This window comes from Abrus precatorius, unplaced genomic scaffold (genome assembly GCF_003935025.1).
Source record: "Abrus precatorius isolate BTA unplaced genomic scaffold, Abrus_2018 Scaffold2, whole genome shotgun sequence".
NCBI classification, from domain to species: domain Eukaryota; kingdom Viridiplantae; phylum Streptophyta; class Magnoliopsida; order Fabales; family Fabaceae; genus Abrus; species Abrus precatorius.
Window position 1 is genome coordinate 24,329,251 of NW_020874362.1, and position 15,813 is coordinate 24,345,063.

A 15,813-nucleotide genomic window follows, 5' to 3' on the forward strand; every position below is an offset into this window, starting at 1 on the left:
AACCTAAGCATGTTTGAAATATGTGGATCACCTGGTTTTCAGGACAAAAATCCTTGAAAGATTAAATGGGTAAATTGACGTTAAATTTTGGTAAAAGCACATTTAATCGGAAAAAGCAACTTTGTAAAGCATTAAAAATATGCACGTCTTGTGTGTTTGAACGTCAATCCAAAATTCTAACTGAATTTTTGTATTTGTTTTAGGTGCATATGATTATTTTTTTCCTTGTCTGTCACCTTTTCTAAGTTATTTGCGACAGAAAAGTTATTTGCGACAGTGTTACCATTGGTAGTATCTTGAGGTACAATCCCCCCATTTTCTGGATTATTTTCTAATAAAACCAATGGATCTTGAATTGGTGTCCCATCTTCAGTAATTACAGGTGCTGTGATAAATCTACCACTTCCCACAAGAGGAAATAATTGACAACATTCGTCCTTCCATGTTGCATATTGCTCTCTAACAATATCAACATAAAAAGTTACACAACTATTCAGGTATTAAATTTAGAATTAAAATGATCGTAATCCCAAATTATAAAATAATTAAATAATCCCTATTTAATGGAGGTGCAAGTAATTCTTACTACGTTTTTTAAGATATATATGAAACTTGTAGTTGCATATATGATTATAGTAGTCATTCCATTTTTCATTTTAAAAAGAAAAATAGGTCTTGGAGGTTGTGGTGACATTTTAAATGTTTTATAAGATGAGAAATATCATAATTGAAGGGAATGTTTTATAAGATGAGAAATAATAAGTTCTCTCGATCAGTTTGTGCTTTCTGAATCTGGTGATTCTGATTCCCAAACTACGCCCAAATTTGGGAACTTTTCTTGTATGTGGATGTTTGAGTTTCTCTTACCCAATATCAGTGTCATTTTTGTTGTGTGGCGATACTTGGTGGTTTGCTTGGCTCTGACAATCTCCAATTGTCAGTGACAAAACACCTTTGGCCAACTAATTTAGGGTTCCTGGTCTCAAATTTTGTACAATATTACATAATATTTTTTAAAAAAATTTGTTCAATAAATTGTGTATGATTAGGAGTATTAAAAAAAAGGGAAAGAAATTAAAAAAGAAAGTAAAAGATTAGAATTTTTTATTTACAGCTATTAAATAGTTTAAAATTAAATTGAATGTTAATGAAATTTTAAAATAACCGTGTAACAAAATTAAACTCTTCTTATTATTTATCAATTAAAATAGAAAATGAGAGATTACATTCCCAGCCGTGTGTATAAGAGAACACAAAATATAGACCTCATTAGGGTCAACTTTTTTTTTCTTTTTTGAGTATAAAAAGAAAAAGGGCAACGGAGAAACAAGGGGTGTTCATATTAGCCTTATTGAAAAAGACTGGTTAAATTTCTGAACCCAACTTCACTACACAGAAGCAACATGGAAATGGTGGAAAAGTCAGAATATTCGGAAGCTGCCAAGAAACTACAAAGTAAGTGCTTCTTTCTACATTAGACTTTGATTCATTCATTCAACCCACTTCATCAACTCTCAAACCACAAAGACTTAAGTCATCTTATATTTCTTCACAGTACACACTCCTTCTTTGATACACACACAAACACCTGTCCTTGTTTTGCAATGGCTTCCAACTCTATCATCCCATACACTACTTCTTCTTCATCTCAGACTTATGAAGTTTTCGTGAGCTTCAGAGGTGACACTCGCAACAACTTCTCTGACCATCTTTTTGGGGCTCTCGGCAGAAAAGGCATTCATTTCTTCAGGGATGATACGAAGCTTAAGAAAGGGAAACTTATATTACCTGAACTCCTGCAAGCTATTGATGGGTCTCAGATTTTGGTTGTTGTCTTCTCAGAGGAGTATGCTTCCTCGAAATGGTGCTTGCGAGAACTTGAAAGGATTGCCGATTACGTTGACAATGACGTCTCCGGAAAGCACGTTCTGCCGATTTTTTACAGAGTTGATCCATCAGACGTGCGAAATCAGAGTGGGCAATACAAAGAAGCCTTTGATGAATACGAACAAATATTCAAAGAAGATGAAGAGAAGAAGAAGGAAGTGCAAAGATGGAGAGGAGCTCTGGCACGAGTGGGCTATCTCTCTGGTTGGCACATTACAAATGAGTAAGTAGTTAGTATTCTCTCGTTTCATATTCTATGGATCTGAATTGATTACATACATATTTGTTATATTTTCACTATTCCTTAATCACTCGGTTTTCTTGAATTTACTATCCCTTAATTTGCAGGTCAGAACATTCAATGATTGAAATTATTGTTAAAGACATACTAAAAAAATTGAGTCAGAGTATTTCAATGCTTCCAAATCAAGATTTAGTTGGAATGGAATCTCGTGTTGAAAAGATAGAAGAGCTTCTATGTTTGGACTCAGTTAATGATGTTGGTGTTGTCGGAATTTGCGGGATGCCTGGAATAGGAAAGACGGAACTTGGTCATGCTTTATACAGAAGAATTTCTCATCAGTATGATTTTCGTTGTTATATTGATGATGTAAGCAAAATTTTTCGATACTCTAGTACATTAGGTCTTCAAAAACAGCTACTTCGACAAGTCCTAAATGACCAAAATCTAGATATCTACAATGTTCCTGCAGGAACCGATTTGGTACAGAGAAGGCTGCGCCACACAAGGGCACTTATAATTCTTGATAATGTTGATAATATTGATCAGCTGAATAAATTGGCTTTGAAACCTAATCAGCTATGTGCAGGGACTAGAATTATCATAATTTCTATTGATGAACATATTTTGAGGGCGTATAAAGTGAATCGTGTTTACCGAGTGCAGCCTTTGACTTGGGACAATGCTATTCAATTGTTTTGCAAACATGCTTTCAAAGATAATTATATTATGAGTGAGTTTGAAAAGTTGAAATATGATGTATTATCATATGCTGATGGCCATCCACTAGCAATTAAAGTGTTGGGCTCTTTTTTGTCTGATAAAGATGTGTCGCAGTGGAGACGTGCAATAGCTATGCTAAGAGAAAGTCCAGATGAAGACGTTATGAAGGTGTTACGAATAAGTTTTGATGGGCTGAAGCCAATACAAAAGGAAATATTTCTTGACATTGCTTGTTTTTTCAGGGACGGTCATGAAAAGTACTATGTGGAGGAAGTTCTTAATTTTCGTGGATTTTATCCTGAAATTAACCTAAAAGTTCTCGTCCAAAAGTCACTTATAACCATTAAGAGCGGGTTAATTTATATGCCGACACTGTTGAGCGAATTAGGAAGGTGTATTGTTCGAGAAAAATCACCTAAGAAGCCAAGAAAGTGGAGTAGGTTGTGGGATTACCAAGATTTGAGGAAGGTTATGTTGGACTATAAGGTAAGATAGTTTTTGAGTATAGAAGTACCCTTGGTTGGCTTTTCTTATATAATCTTCAAGTACTTGAAAGGATCTAAGTTTTTCTTTGTTCCTTGCAATGTTGTAGGCTGCAGAAAATCTTGAAGCCATAGAAGTACATGTTGAAGATGAAATCGATTTTCAAGGAAAAACAATCCCGGTCGATGCTCTATCAAAAATGCGTCACCTTAAGTTGCTCCAATTTAGTCCCGTGGATTTTTGCGGAAGGCTTGATTTTCTTTCCAATGAATTAAGATATCTTAGTTGGTGTATATATCCTTTTGATTATTTGCCATCAAATTTTCAGCCAGACAACCTTGTTGGGTTGATCCTGAATGACAGTCGCATTAAGAAATTGTGGAAAGACACAAAGGTATTGTATATAACTATTCTTTTTTTATTTTAGTTTCTTTAAAAAAACGAAAAGAAGGGAAACTATCGTATGTTATTTCCTGTTTCTCTGATTAATGAAAGAAAGAAAAGGACGGTGAAGTATTATTATTAATTTTGTCTCCCACTGTTGGCCCTTCCCTTCAGCCTCTACCCAATTTGAGACTTTTGGATCTCTACCGCTCGGAAAGTCTCATCGAGTTACCACATTTTGGAGAGGCCCCAAATCTTGAGCGGCTATGTCTCAAAGGATGTATACAGCTCAGGCAGATCGATGCATCTATAGGTCTTCTAAAAAAGCTCACTGAATTGGATTTGAGAGAATGTGAAAATCTCATAAGCGTGCCCAGCAGCATACTGGGCCTCAATTCTCTTGAATATCTGAGTCTCTCTGGTTGTTCAAAACTGCGTATGCTTTTAGACGAACCAAGGGATGGAGAGCATTTGAAGAAGCTTTGTAGAGGTGAAGCTCCTATTCATTCCCTATCAGCATCCTCCATACTTCCAGAAGATTTGTGTAGTATCTCACGTATGCGTGAACTTGATCTAAGTTACTGCAGTTTACGTCAAATCCCTGATACTATTGGAAATTTACATTGCTTAGAATGGCTAAATTTAAGGGGAAACAAATTTGGCACACTACCGAGCCTGAAGGAGCTTTCCAAACTGTATTATATAAACTTGGCGAGTTGCAAGCAGTTGAAATGTTTGCCTGAGCTACCTTCACGAACTCACTTGTCATCAGAAATTTACCTGTCGCCATTTCGAGATGTCATCGGAAGCCGAGGAATAAACATTTTCGACTGCCCAGAATTAGTTGACAGGGAAGGGTGCAGTAGCATGTGTTTTTCATGGATGATGCAAATTGTTAAGGTGTGCACACTCCTTCCTTTCTTAACCCATCTCTATCTCTTTTGGTTTGTGTAGGAACTAAGTTATAGCTGTGCTTCTGCTACTAGGCCCACCATCAATACCCACGTTTTAGCCCTTTGCGTAAGCCTTGTGTTGAAAGTGTTATTCAAGGAAGCGAAATACCAAGGTGGTTCAACAATCAGCATGAGGGGATGGGCAATTTAATGATCATAGACACACCTCCGCTTATTCAGCATGACAATAATTGGATTGGCATTGCGTGTTGTGTAATATTCAGGTTTCATGACCGAATGATAACAACTTTGCCGATTTTTCCTCTGAGAACAGAACCACTACATACTCTGGGTGTTGAGATTCCATGGGTACCTTTCAATGAAGAAGATATGAAGACATCAGATCGCATCTGGCTATTCTATTTCACTCGACAACAACTAATCAGCCAATGTTGCGTGGGCCGCATGCCTGATCGTGCTGACTTCAAATTCAAATTTGAAATACGACGCACACCATTATTTGAGAGTAGGGTGAAGGAATATGGGTATCGTTGGGTGTACGAGGAGGATGTAAAACATTCCAACGTCACAACGATGCACAGCGGAGACTTGTTGCCTCAGAAACGAAAAGCTTTTGGCAATTGAAGAAAATAAGTAGCAGTCAGTCCAATCCTCTCTTCATAGGTTCCAATCATGGCAGAGTGAATTCCACTCCGAAAAGGTTAGAATAAATCCTCATTCTCTTTCTTTTTACTTTTCTAAATCAGCTGCTCATCCTTCACACTCTTTCTCACCTGCCATTTTATTTTTCAATATACCTTTGCACGTTCTTTTCCTTAGTGGAGCCTGACAATTTGTTAGTTCCAGTAATAACAGTGAAATTGCTGAAATGGAATTTTCCGAAGCTGAAGAAAACTTCAATTTTATTGCCAGAAATATTATATCAGACATTTTTTTTATTATTTAATTATGTAAATCCACGTATCAATTAATACAAATATAATTTTGTATTTACCTAAATGTGAAACATTAGATGCAAATGACAACGTATGACTATGTCTGAACTTAACAAGAGAAATTGTATTCATACATCCTTTTTATACTTTTTTTTCAAATAATAAAGAGATCAGAAGAAAGCGAGATAAATACAAAATATGATGAATGACGAAAAGAAAAACAAAATAAGAAAAAGAGGAATATCATATAACTTGTTATCATGTATTTTACTAGGAACAAGCATTTGAGTGGTTTGATGCTTTTTTCCCTCCTATATTGAATTTGTATTGAAATTGTATTATGCAGGTTACTAATCTTCATACTTCATTGGATTTGAGTAATAATAAAATTAAGTTTGATAACCAGCTGCATCTTGTCAAAATCATGGTATGAATCACATATTCAACTAGCCACCCTGTAAACCACTTTACTAAGAGATATTTCACTGCATGTTTTGTTAGTTATTATTTCCCAACACTAGAAGGAGAACATAAACAATTTGGAAAAGAACAAAATGTACTTAACATAGTCACACAAGGTAAATGCGAGTTGTGAAGTCAAGAACATTTAATCTATAATTTAAAAATGGATAACTAAATCAGATGCTAACAACCTAAGCATGTTTGAAATGTGTGGATCACCTGGTTTTCAAGACAAAAATCCTGGATAAATTGACGTTAAATTTTGGTAAAAACACATTTAATCGGAAGAAGAAACTTTGTAAAGCATTAAAAATATGCATGTCTTGTGTGTTTGAACGTCAATCCAAATGCTAACTTAATTTTTGTATTTTCTTTTAGGTGCATATGATTTTTTTTCCTTTTCATAAAACCCAAGTTTAATACCTTAAGAAAAATCAAGCTGCTCACTCCGTGAACCAACAAATATTGGTTTATCTTATTTAATTTAATCAATGAAGTTAGTTAAAGTTTGAACACTTATGAGAGAAAATTTTGTCTAGCTTTGTAACAAACATAGATAATTAATAGATGTTTCGAAGCAACGGGTATATATAGTTTAATTACGTTTTTTTTTATATTTTAATTTATAATATTGTTTAATTTAATTGAACATTCTATGATAATGATACATTATTAATGGCATGAAATGAAGGTCAAAGTTAATTTCACTGACATGGACAACTATATTTTTGCTTTTTTTGTCTTCTTTTTCTATATAAATATCTTACAAAAAATGAACAAATGATTGTATGTAATAATTTCTGGTACAACCATTGTTACTTCAGATGAACTAAAAAACAATTTTAATTTCACATACAACCATGGTTTTTCAGCTTACACTTGATTGTTGGAACCTTTTTTTACACATATTTTGCATTGAAATCTAATCCAAATTTTACAAGGAGTTCCAATATTGTCTCCCATCACTTGATCTGCATGAAAAGAAATATCTTGGGTTCTTTCTTGTACTAGGGTTTCTTGGCCTGCAACAATTACAAATTATTAGAAACAAAGAAAAAGCAAAAAAAAACCAAGCAAACGCAGTTTGCTGGCATATGCATTGCTGAGCCATAATAATGGCATATGTTGCACATTATTGTTGCATGAAAGCATGAGAATATAGAAAACCAAGAGAGAGATGGTTGTAGTTGTAGTACCTTTTTTAAGTATTTCTTGTGAAGTTTTAGAGCTGTCATGCAAGCCTTTTTGGCATCAAGATTTCCATTTACATCGTTCAATATCTAAGGAGAATTGTGTTAGAGGGCCGAAGAGGAAGGTTAAAAAACATGAAAATGAAAACTAAATTTGGTAAAGAATATTGCCAATATTGAGACAAATTTTATCATAAACTAAATGTATGCCCTAAAAATAAATAAATTATTCATTCAATGAAATTGTTTTTGTCCCTTTTATTTATATTAAGGTAATTGTTCTTTCCAATTAGTGTCAACCTAAACCCGAGAAATCGTACAAATAAGACAAACCTTGACAACATCATCCAAGCCTCGTGCTTGTTGAAGTAATATTGCACTTTTTTCTTTCAACACACTCGCAACAAGGAAAATAGATATAGGAAGAGGAGGAGTTTCACTGCTTTTTGCTCCATTTTTCATATTTTCTCTCTCGTATTTTCCGTAATGACGAATTGACTTTAATCTTCCTTTAGATTCCTCAGATTTGTCATCAGCTTCTTCATACATCCAGAACAAGTCAGGATCATATTCAAGAGCCCACATCATCTGTTTAATATATCAAATGATTAGTTGTCATAGCCACCATATAAAATATTTTTATTAGGGACAAATTCTTCAAACATGTAAAGGAAGGATCAAATGAATCCAGAAAACATGTAAAGGGTGAACTAACTTTTAAAAAAGTAACATATACATAATTGTGTTAATAAATTATAAGACTATAATTTTTTGTATATAAAAGATTTGAATTTATATATACAATTTTTCTTTTAAAAATTAGGAAAGGATGAGGCTCATACTTGCCTCCTTAATCCATCCCTAATATCCATTGAGAAAGACCAATATGTAAATTGGGTCCAGATTAGATGATATAATTAAGTATCTAACTTAGTAAAATATAATCCAAATAATAGTTATTTGCTTATATTTTAAATAGTATATCATTCGTTAAAATATAACAAAATGATAAAATATTTAAATTATGTAAAAATTTAGTCTCAATTTACATTATACGAACTTTAAATTAAATAATCAAATTAGGGGTCACCACAATATATAATACTTTTAATTTGCAATCGTGGCCTACTAGTGACCATCAAAATTGAAAGTTTGCGATAGCATTACGTGATATGACCCATGATTTAAAATATCAAAGGCAACCACAATTTTGTGATTGTGAAAGGATTAATAATACAATTTATAGCATAATAAAAATTAGAAATTATATTCATATTGAGGACATATTGTTTATTAGCCGAAAGTGACTGTTTCTTTGCTAATGAAATATGGTAAAGTAAATGAATATAAAGAAAACACACCTCCCAAAGGTATAATGAATCACAGAAAGAGAATTCTCGACGAAATAGAACCATTAGCATTCGAAAAGCGAATAGATAGTCACCCCCACCAAGATGCTCTGTGCTCCAACATTAGAAAATTACTCTATTACTTTATATTTCTCAAACAATATCAATTCAGAATAGGGGCATCAAAATACAAAAAAGTATTTAATACTATTCGAACGAATGTGTAATAGTGATCATAATGAAAGATGCATTGTTGAAGAGATATAACATCAATTGGCCTAGGTATTTTCCTGTCATCATTTTTTAAACACGAACACAAAAAAATTACATGTTTAGTAATATGTTTTGCTTGACCATAAATAAAAAGTAGATGCAAGAACATACCTATATGTTCATGAAGTTTTGGATCAATTACTTGAGTAATTTCAGCCAAATTACTTAGTTGAGCCTCAACCCCAACAGAGCTATCAGTACATCTGAAATTTCCTCGCTTTAAAATTAAACAACAAAGATCGTGAGAAACAAAGACGTAGTCAACTGTAATAAAAAAAAATTAAACACAATTTTTTTCCTAATCCATTGTTATCGTATATTTATGGAAAAAAAAATAAGTAAATTGTAATTTCATATACGTAAAAAGTTAATTCCATTTGTTTTAAATAGGCAATAGGGGGAGAAAAGGCACATTGACTTGGTTTTGTAATAGTTGAGAGTAGAGTTTACCAATCTACGCATGAGACGCTCAAAGCACCAAAACGCATCTGCTTCATCATTAAGAAGCATTATCATAGGAGAGCACAAGTCACTCATTCCTACAAATGTTATAATCATAAAGCAAAACTTACTTTAGTTGCAAATGGTTGAAAACTTGCTCATTTGATTAGGGAGATCTAAAACAATTTATTAGATGAAGAAGATTAAGGAATTATTATCTCCATTAAGTTGGGTGGAAAGTAATTTGAAGGGTTTAATAAACAAGTATCGATTATCCACTATAAAAAGAAGTGACAATGTGATTATCAGAAATGAAGGTATTCTTAAGCTATTTAAGACCCATTGTACTTGAACAAAACAAGAATTATGTTATTAAGATGAGTATGATTTCAACAAACGTCAGTAGGAGTTTCTAAGTATAATATTGGCCAATGTATAAACGAGCGAGGTAGTGTATAAAATATTTAAGATTCAAAGGAACTCACTCACCTTGACAATAGCCCACATCTGTATCTATTCGAGCATAAACAGCAAGAATATCCCATAGTTTTGACAAATTCTCCTTTTTCTCATAAAAAACCAACGTCCTATCAGTGCGTTTCACGTCAAGACCTGAAAATGTGTTTGCTCAAGAATTAGGATCATTTACATAAACTTTAAAATTAATGCTGACAACTCATACCCATGTCAAGAAATCAAAGCCAAAGTACAACTTAACCAAGCCAAACAATTGTAACCCGAAATCAATTTAAATTTCTACAATACTGCACTACATGCATAAATTGAAAAATATCACGGGAACATGGGCAAATGATTAGAAATTACATATATATAAAACATGCAAAATGGATAATGTGTTTTCAATATATGCAATGAGAGGGTGCCCAACTATCTCGTGGAGCATTGATTATAACAATAAAGTAGAACTAGCAAACTATAGAACATAGAAATCTTGAAAATATCAATTGAGAATTACTTAAAAGTGTGTGCATGTGCTTGCTTACAGTTAGATTAAACAAAAATATTTCAGATTGGAGAAGAGTGAGGTTGAAATTTTTTTAAAATGATTGAAATAGCTGTACCTATTTGATGGAGCGTTAACATCCATTCAATTACTGCCTTGTCTGTCACCTTTTCTAAGTTATTTGCGACAGTGTTACCATTGGTAGCATCTTGAGGTACAATCACCCCATTTTCTGGATTATTTTCTAATAAAACCAATGGATCTTGAATTGGTGTCCCATCTTCAGTAATTACAGGTGCTGTGATAAATCTACCACTTCCCACAAGAGGAAATAATTGACGACATTCTTCCTTCCATGTTGCATATTGCTCTCTAACAATATCAACATAAAAAGTTACACAACTAATCATGTATTAAATTTGGAATTAAAATGGTTATAATCCCAAATTATAAAATCATTATATTATCCCTTTTTAATGGAGGTGCAAGTAATTCTTACTACGATTTTGAAGATATATATGAAACCTGTAGTTGCATGTATGATTATAGTAGCCATTCCATTTTTATTTTTAAAGGGAAAAATAGCCCTTGGAGGTTGTGGTGACATTTTAACTGTTTTATAAGATGAGAAATGTCATAATTGAAGGGAATGTTTACCTTCGACGTTGCCTTAGCTCGTCTCTTTCCTCAAATGTACTCTTGGGCTCATAGCATCCGAGTAGAAATTCCCAAACTTCTCCTCTAATTGATGGATGGATTCCCTAGTTTGAAAAATATGATAAAGTGAGACAAATTAATCTTGAAATTTCCTCTGCATAAACTATGACCATAGCAAGCTACTATTTCAACTTCTACACTAGACTCCTTATATGCATTTAAAAATATCTACCATAATAATGGGAATTAGAGCTAATGTTCTAAAGGAATCCATGACAATCCGTCCCCACAAAAGATTACGTATTAATGTTCTAACGCTAAGAAATAGTTTGACCCATCTTTTAATAACATGATAAAGTTTTCCTATGCACCTAATAATCAACCATCGAAACGAAGCATGAGAAAAAAAAAATACATACCCTCAAACATAATAAAGCAACATTTTAATCATAAGAATGTAATTACCCCTCGGTGGATTCGGCTTAGAGTCTTGCCTATATCCAGATATCCTTCTGGAGAAAATGCTGCATGCCACTTTCTGGCACTTAATGTTTTGCCAGCCTGCAACGTGTAACGACAATAAGCTTAAATTTAAAGAACATTATACCAATTTAATAAAAATGAAAATCAGAATAAATCTGATAGTTCTCAATTGAAGCACATAACGGTAACCTAACGACAAATTTCTATATATAGTTCAGAAATTTGTCACGATCCATCATAAATACTTACCCAGTGATAAAATTATTCAACAAAGATTTTATCAATACATACCTAATGCAATTCATAATAGGCCAAAGATAGTTAACTATATACCTATTCCAAAAGTTACACTCATCAGAATCATTATTCACGATTTCTATTTATAATATATTTACATGTGAGTTTCAAATTTAATTGTAGAGAAACCACCAGGTTAATTATCTCCCATTTGAACAAAAAATTCATGTAGTTAATGACTTCTCAAACTAAATATCCAATCAATAATAAACTATTTTTTTATTTAAAAGAACCCAACATTTATAAATGATCAATGTATTCATAAAACAAAATTCAAACTAATATTTAAAGCATTTCTCATAAAAGATTAACATAATAATTTTTTGGGAAGAAAAAACCGACCTTGATCCTAAATCGAGACTTGGGAACATCGGTGCACTCAGGACGAACTTCATAGAAAGAATCAGCGGGAGCTCCAGGATCTCTCCACATCCCAAAAGGCCAAAGGTATTCTTAAGAAAAATATGTGAAAATTAAAGGTCAATAATTCTGATATGAATATCCTTGCCTACACCCAGGAGCTGGACCCCTTTGAAATGATTAAGCAAACCCAGGAAAAAAGAATACTTCGGTGAAGAATTCAAAGGGGATCCAACCAAGGTTCAATAGGGAGGACCAAGTTCTAAACAAAACAAAAAAAGACCCTTTTTTTGAAAATTTTTATTTATGCATTTTATAGTTTATTTAGAATTTATGGTTTTATGGGGTTAACGTACAATGATGATTGTGTTTGAGGAAGGGAAGTCCTAATACTCTGTCAAAAATGATTGTCAACCTCACATATCTCAACACTGGCCGTTTAATGCGTAAATTTACACAAACCACTCTTTCTCTTTCTCTCTCTCTCTGTAATTTTCCATTTTTATTTCACTTTTGTTTGTGCATTTTTGTGTATGATGTGTTATGGTTTGGTTATGTCCAAATTCAAGTTTCTTAGAAGAAGTTTTGTATACTTATTTAAGTAAACAATCTTGTTTTACATTATAATAATGAACATGAGCAAGTGTTTATAATTGGTCTAATTTTAGATACGATGGATTGGGTGGTTAAACATGGAAAGAGCCCAACCAAGTAGAGTTGGCATGAAAACTGTGATATTTGATGTGAATTTCTGCTACTTTTGAGTTTGGGCCATACTGCAACGTTGGCCAATGGTTAGGGCGCCATCATCAAGGCAAGGAGTGATAATCACTTGTTAAAATCAGGTTACTTTTATTTTAAAAAAAAAAATTAACGAAATTTTTAAATATTTCTTTAAAACTACGATTTCCCTCAAAGAACCAATTAAATAAATAAAATCAATTAAAAAAGCATTGGAATATATCATGAATCATGTTAATGAGTGTGTTTTTTATTTTTAATAAAAAATTATTTTTAATTTTTTAACCTGTGTCTTGGTTACCATTTTATTTAAAAATCCAAAACATTCTTGAAGGAAAGTTGGATCAACATTGAAGATGTTTTCACTTGTATGACTACTGCACTATTCTCACTCGCTCTACAATACATTTATTTTGTTATTTTTCATGTTTTTAATCTCTCTGATTAATATATATATATATATATATATATATATATATATATATTGATTATTTATCTTTTTCACAAATCGTATCATATTCCTATACATTTCCACAAAAATATTAATCTCAGCCTAATATCACAAAAGCTAATTTATTCACTACCGATAAGGCAAGTGATTATCTTTTTATATAAACTTTTGAAATATTCAAAACATGCAAAGCCTTTTTAAGTTAGTGACGGAAATGAAAACTTTGGCTGCTACATATGTCTCAATGCATTAGATGAAAATCATAGCTGAAAAAAGTAGATAAAATTTACCAAAGTAGAGTAGATCATAAAGGAGATCGAGAAGGCTAAAGAGTAAAAAGTAATCAAAGACGTAGAAAAATGCTTGCATGGTGTTACTCTAACACGTATTGGTGAAGGACCAAATAGAATATATGCACAACATTAATCATCATTGCCGCCACAAAAAATAAGCTTCATGTTAAAACTGAAGAGTATGGAACAGTTTGTGTGATTAGCTAATTTAGCCCCATATACAAGACATGAATATTCTTGATAACACTGAAGCAAAGCACAAACCCACATCAAGTAATAAGAAAGATTCAAAAAGAGCTCATACTCCAGATAATAAAGTGAACTTATGCTTTGCACCAGAATCAAAGTAAACCCAAATAGAAGGGAGAATAATAAAAAGTTGTAATAGCTTCCCTACCACAGTTCCATGCAACTTTCACCTACATAAACCCTCTTGATGGTTCTATTTCTGTCATCCCTCTAGCTTCAACATTCCTAGCATTTGGGTTGGTTGCAAATTGCAATACCCATCTTCCATCTTTTCAATTGCTCTTTGATACTCTCCCATGGCCACCTTCATTTTAAAGTCTAATAAAACAGTTCATGCCTTTGGCTGGCTCTGCCTCTTGCTGATGGTGCATAAGGGTGCTTCCTATGATTTCATTGTTGGTGGCCAAAAGGGCTGGAGTGTTCCCAGTGATTCCAATTTCAATCCTTTCAATCAATGGGCTGAAAAGAGCCGTTTTCAAATTGGAGACTCCCTTGGTGAGTTCTGATTTATTTGAATCATCTATAAATCTTATTCACAGTTTGGGACATTTTCAATTAGATCTTAATTGGATGACATTTATATTTATACTTGTATTAATGGATTATTTCTGGTGTATCATAGATACATGTTCTAGCACAAACTATCACTTCTTCCAAGGATGGCAAAAAAGTAAAGAATAGGACGTGATGTACACAATTTTAAGACTAGAATATGAAAACCTTTATAATAAGCAATATGATAAGAAGTGTCAAAATTTTCAACTGTAAAGGAAAATACTTACCCAAGATTTCCATTTTTACCTATGTTTATTGCAGTGTTCAACTACCAATCTGGCCAAGACTCAGTTCTTTATGTGAAGAGTGAAGACTATGCCAGTTGCAACACCGGTTCACCTTATGCAAAATACTCTGATGGTCACACAGTCTTCAAACTAAACCAATCAGGGCCTCACTTTTTCATAAGTGGAAACAAAGATAACTGTCAAAAAAATGAGAAATTAACAGTGATTGTGCTAGCTGACAGGAACAACCATGGCTCGTCAAACACCAACCAAACAAAATCTGCTTCTCCACCCTCACCACAATCATCATCATCACCTTCACCAGCACCTACTGGTCAAGAGGGTCAATCTCCACCTTCAGATACAAACCAAACACCAAGTCCTGCCAATGAACCTCCCCCTCCTAATGCTGCTGCTTCAGTCTTTGTCTCCTTTGGTGGCGCTGTTGGGGCATTCATGGCTTCATTTCTGATTTTATCTCTCTAAGTATGTTTGAGTGGTTGAGTATTAATTTCATTTTTTTCCTACAATTTTTCTTTTCTGTTCTTTGTTTCCTATACTTTGAGTTCAGTAATGTTGAACTGGTTCTTTGGTTCAAAGTTGGGATGATGTTTGATATTTGTTTGTGAAGATTGAATAATAAGATGGCAATAATTTACCCTTTTGTGTGATTAATGATGTAAAATGTTGTACATGTTGAAATGAAATTAAATCATTTTTATTTGATTCACCGGATCAATGATGGATGATGGATAAGTCATAATTTACCCACATCATCCTCTCTCTATATAAATATACACAGAGAGAGGAAATTTACTACTAAATATAATATTTATATTTTCTATAATTTATTAAATTTTAATATGATCATATAATGTTTAAATTATTTATTTAGACAATTTAATTTAATAATACTATGTGCATGAACAAATTTAAAAATATATACGTAATTTTGAGCTCTGCAGTGCACAAATGTTATTAAATTAAATTATTTAAATAAATAATCGAAATATATTATATGACTATTTTAAAATTTAATAAGTTTATAAATTTAAAAAAGATGCAAGATTGTAATTATTAATAATAATCATACTGTGCAAGAAACAATTACTAATTTATTTTTAAAATTAAAGGCACGCTTTACTACCTACAAGTGTTTTTCAGAGCTCCATTCACTCGCAATTTCATTTTGCTTAAGAAAACTCTTACAAAGCACTCGAGGAACATCATCAGTTCCAGTGATGCATGACAAGG

At 32.8% G+C, this 15,813-nt stretch overlaps 5 protein-coding genes across 5 annotated transcripts; 4 read left to right on the forward strand and 1 right to left on the reverse strand.

Moving 5' to 3' along the window:
• Window positions 1-1,580: 1,580 nt before the first annotated feature.
• LOC113858100 (putative disease resistance protein At4g11170) lies at window positions 1,581-5,769 on the forward strand. Its single transcript, XM_027490558.1, has one exon. It carries the CDS (start codon window positions 2,249-2,251, stop codon window positions 3,344-3,346), a length of 1,098 nt encoding a protein of 365 aa, XP_027346359.1. The 5' UTR covers window positions 1,581-2,248; the 3' UTR covers window positions 3,347-5,769.
• Window positions 1,605-2,114, forward strand: LOC113859647 (TMV resistance protein N-like). Its single transcript, XM_027492365.1, has one exon. It carries the CDS (start codon window positions 1,605-1,607, stop codon window positions 2,112-2,114), a length of 510 nt encoding a protein of 169 aa, XP_027348166.1.
• On the forward strand, window positions 3,534-5,256 carry LOC113859649 (disease resistance-like protein CSA1). Its single transcript, XM_027492366.1, has 3 exons — window positions 3,534-3,728; window positions 3,893-4,618; window positions 4,705-5,256. The coding sequence occupies exons 1-3, from the start codon at window positions 3,534-3,536 to the stop codon at window positions 5,254-5,256; spliced, it is 1,473 nt and encodes a 490-aa protein (XP_027348167.1).
• A 976-nt stretch (window positions 5,770-6,745) lies between the features above and the next one.
• LOC113857836 (TBC1 domain family member 15-like) lies at window positions 6,746-15,173 on the reverse strand. The gene is made up of 12 exons (XM_027490066.1): window positions 14,579-15,173; window positions 12,026-12,135; window positions 11,369-11,464; window positions 10,904-11,007; window positions 10,365-10,618; window positions 9,772-9,894; window positions 9,292-9,380; window positions 8,953-9,058; window positions 8,581-8,678; window positions 7,553-7,807; window positions 7,226-7,309; window positions 6,746-7,051 (listed from the first exon to the last, which is right to left on the reverse strand). The coding sequence occupies exons 2-12, from the start codon at window positions 12,113-12,115 to the stop codon at window positions 7,037-7,039; spliced, it is 1,314 nt and encodes a 437-aa protein (XP_027345867.1). The 5' UTR covers window positions 12,116-12,135; window positions 14,579-15,173; the 3' UTR covers window positions 6,746-7,036.
• On the forward strand, window positions 14,004-15,282 carry LOC113857839 (early nodulin-like protein 3). Its single transcript, XM_027490070.1, has 2 exons — window positions 14,004-14,272; window positions 14,594-15,282. Exons 1-2 carry the CDS (start codon window positions 14,074-14,076, stop codon window positions 15,043-15,045), a joined length of 651 nt encoding a protein of 216 aa, XP_027345871.1. The 5' UTR covers window positions 14,004-14,073; the 3' UTR covers window positions 15,046-15,282.
• The last annotated feature ends 531 nt before the right edge of the window (window positions 15,283-15,813 follow it).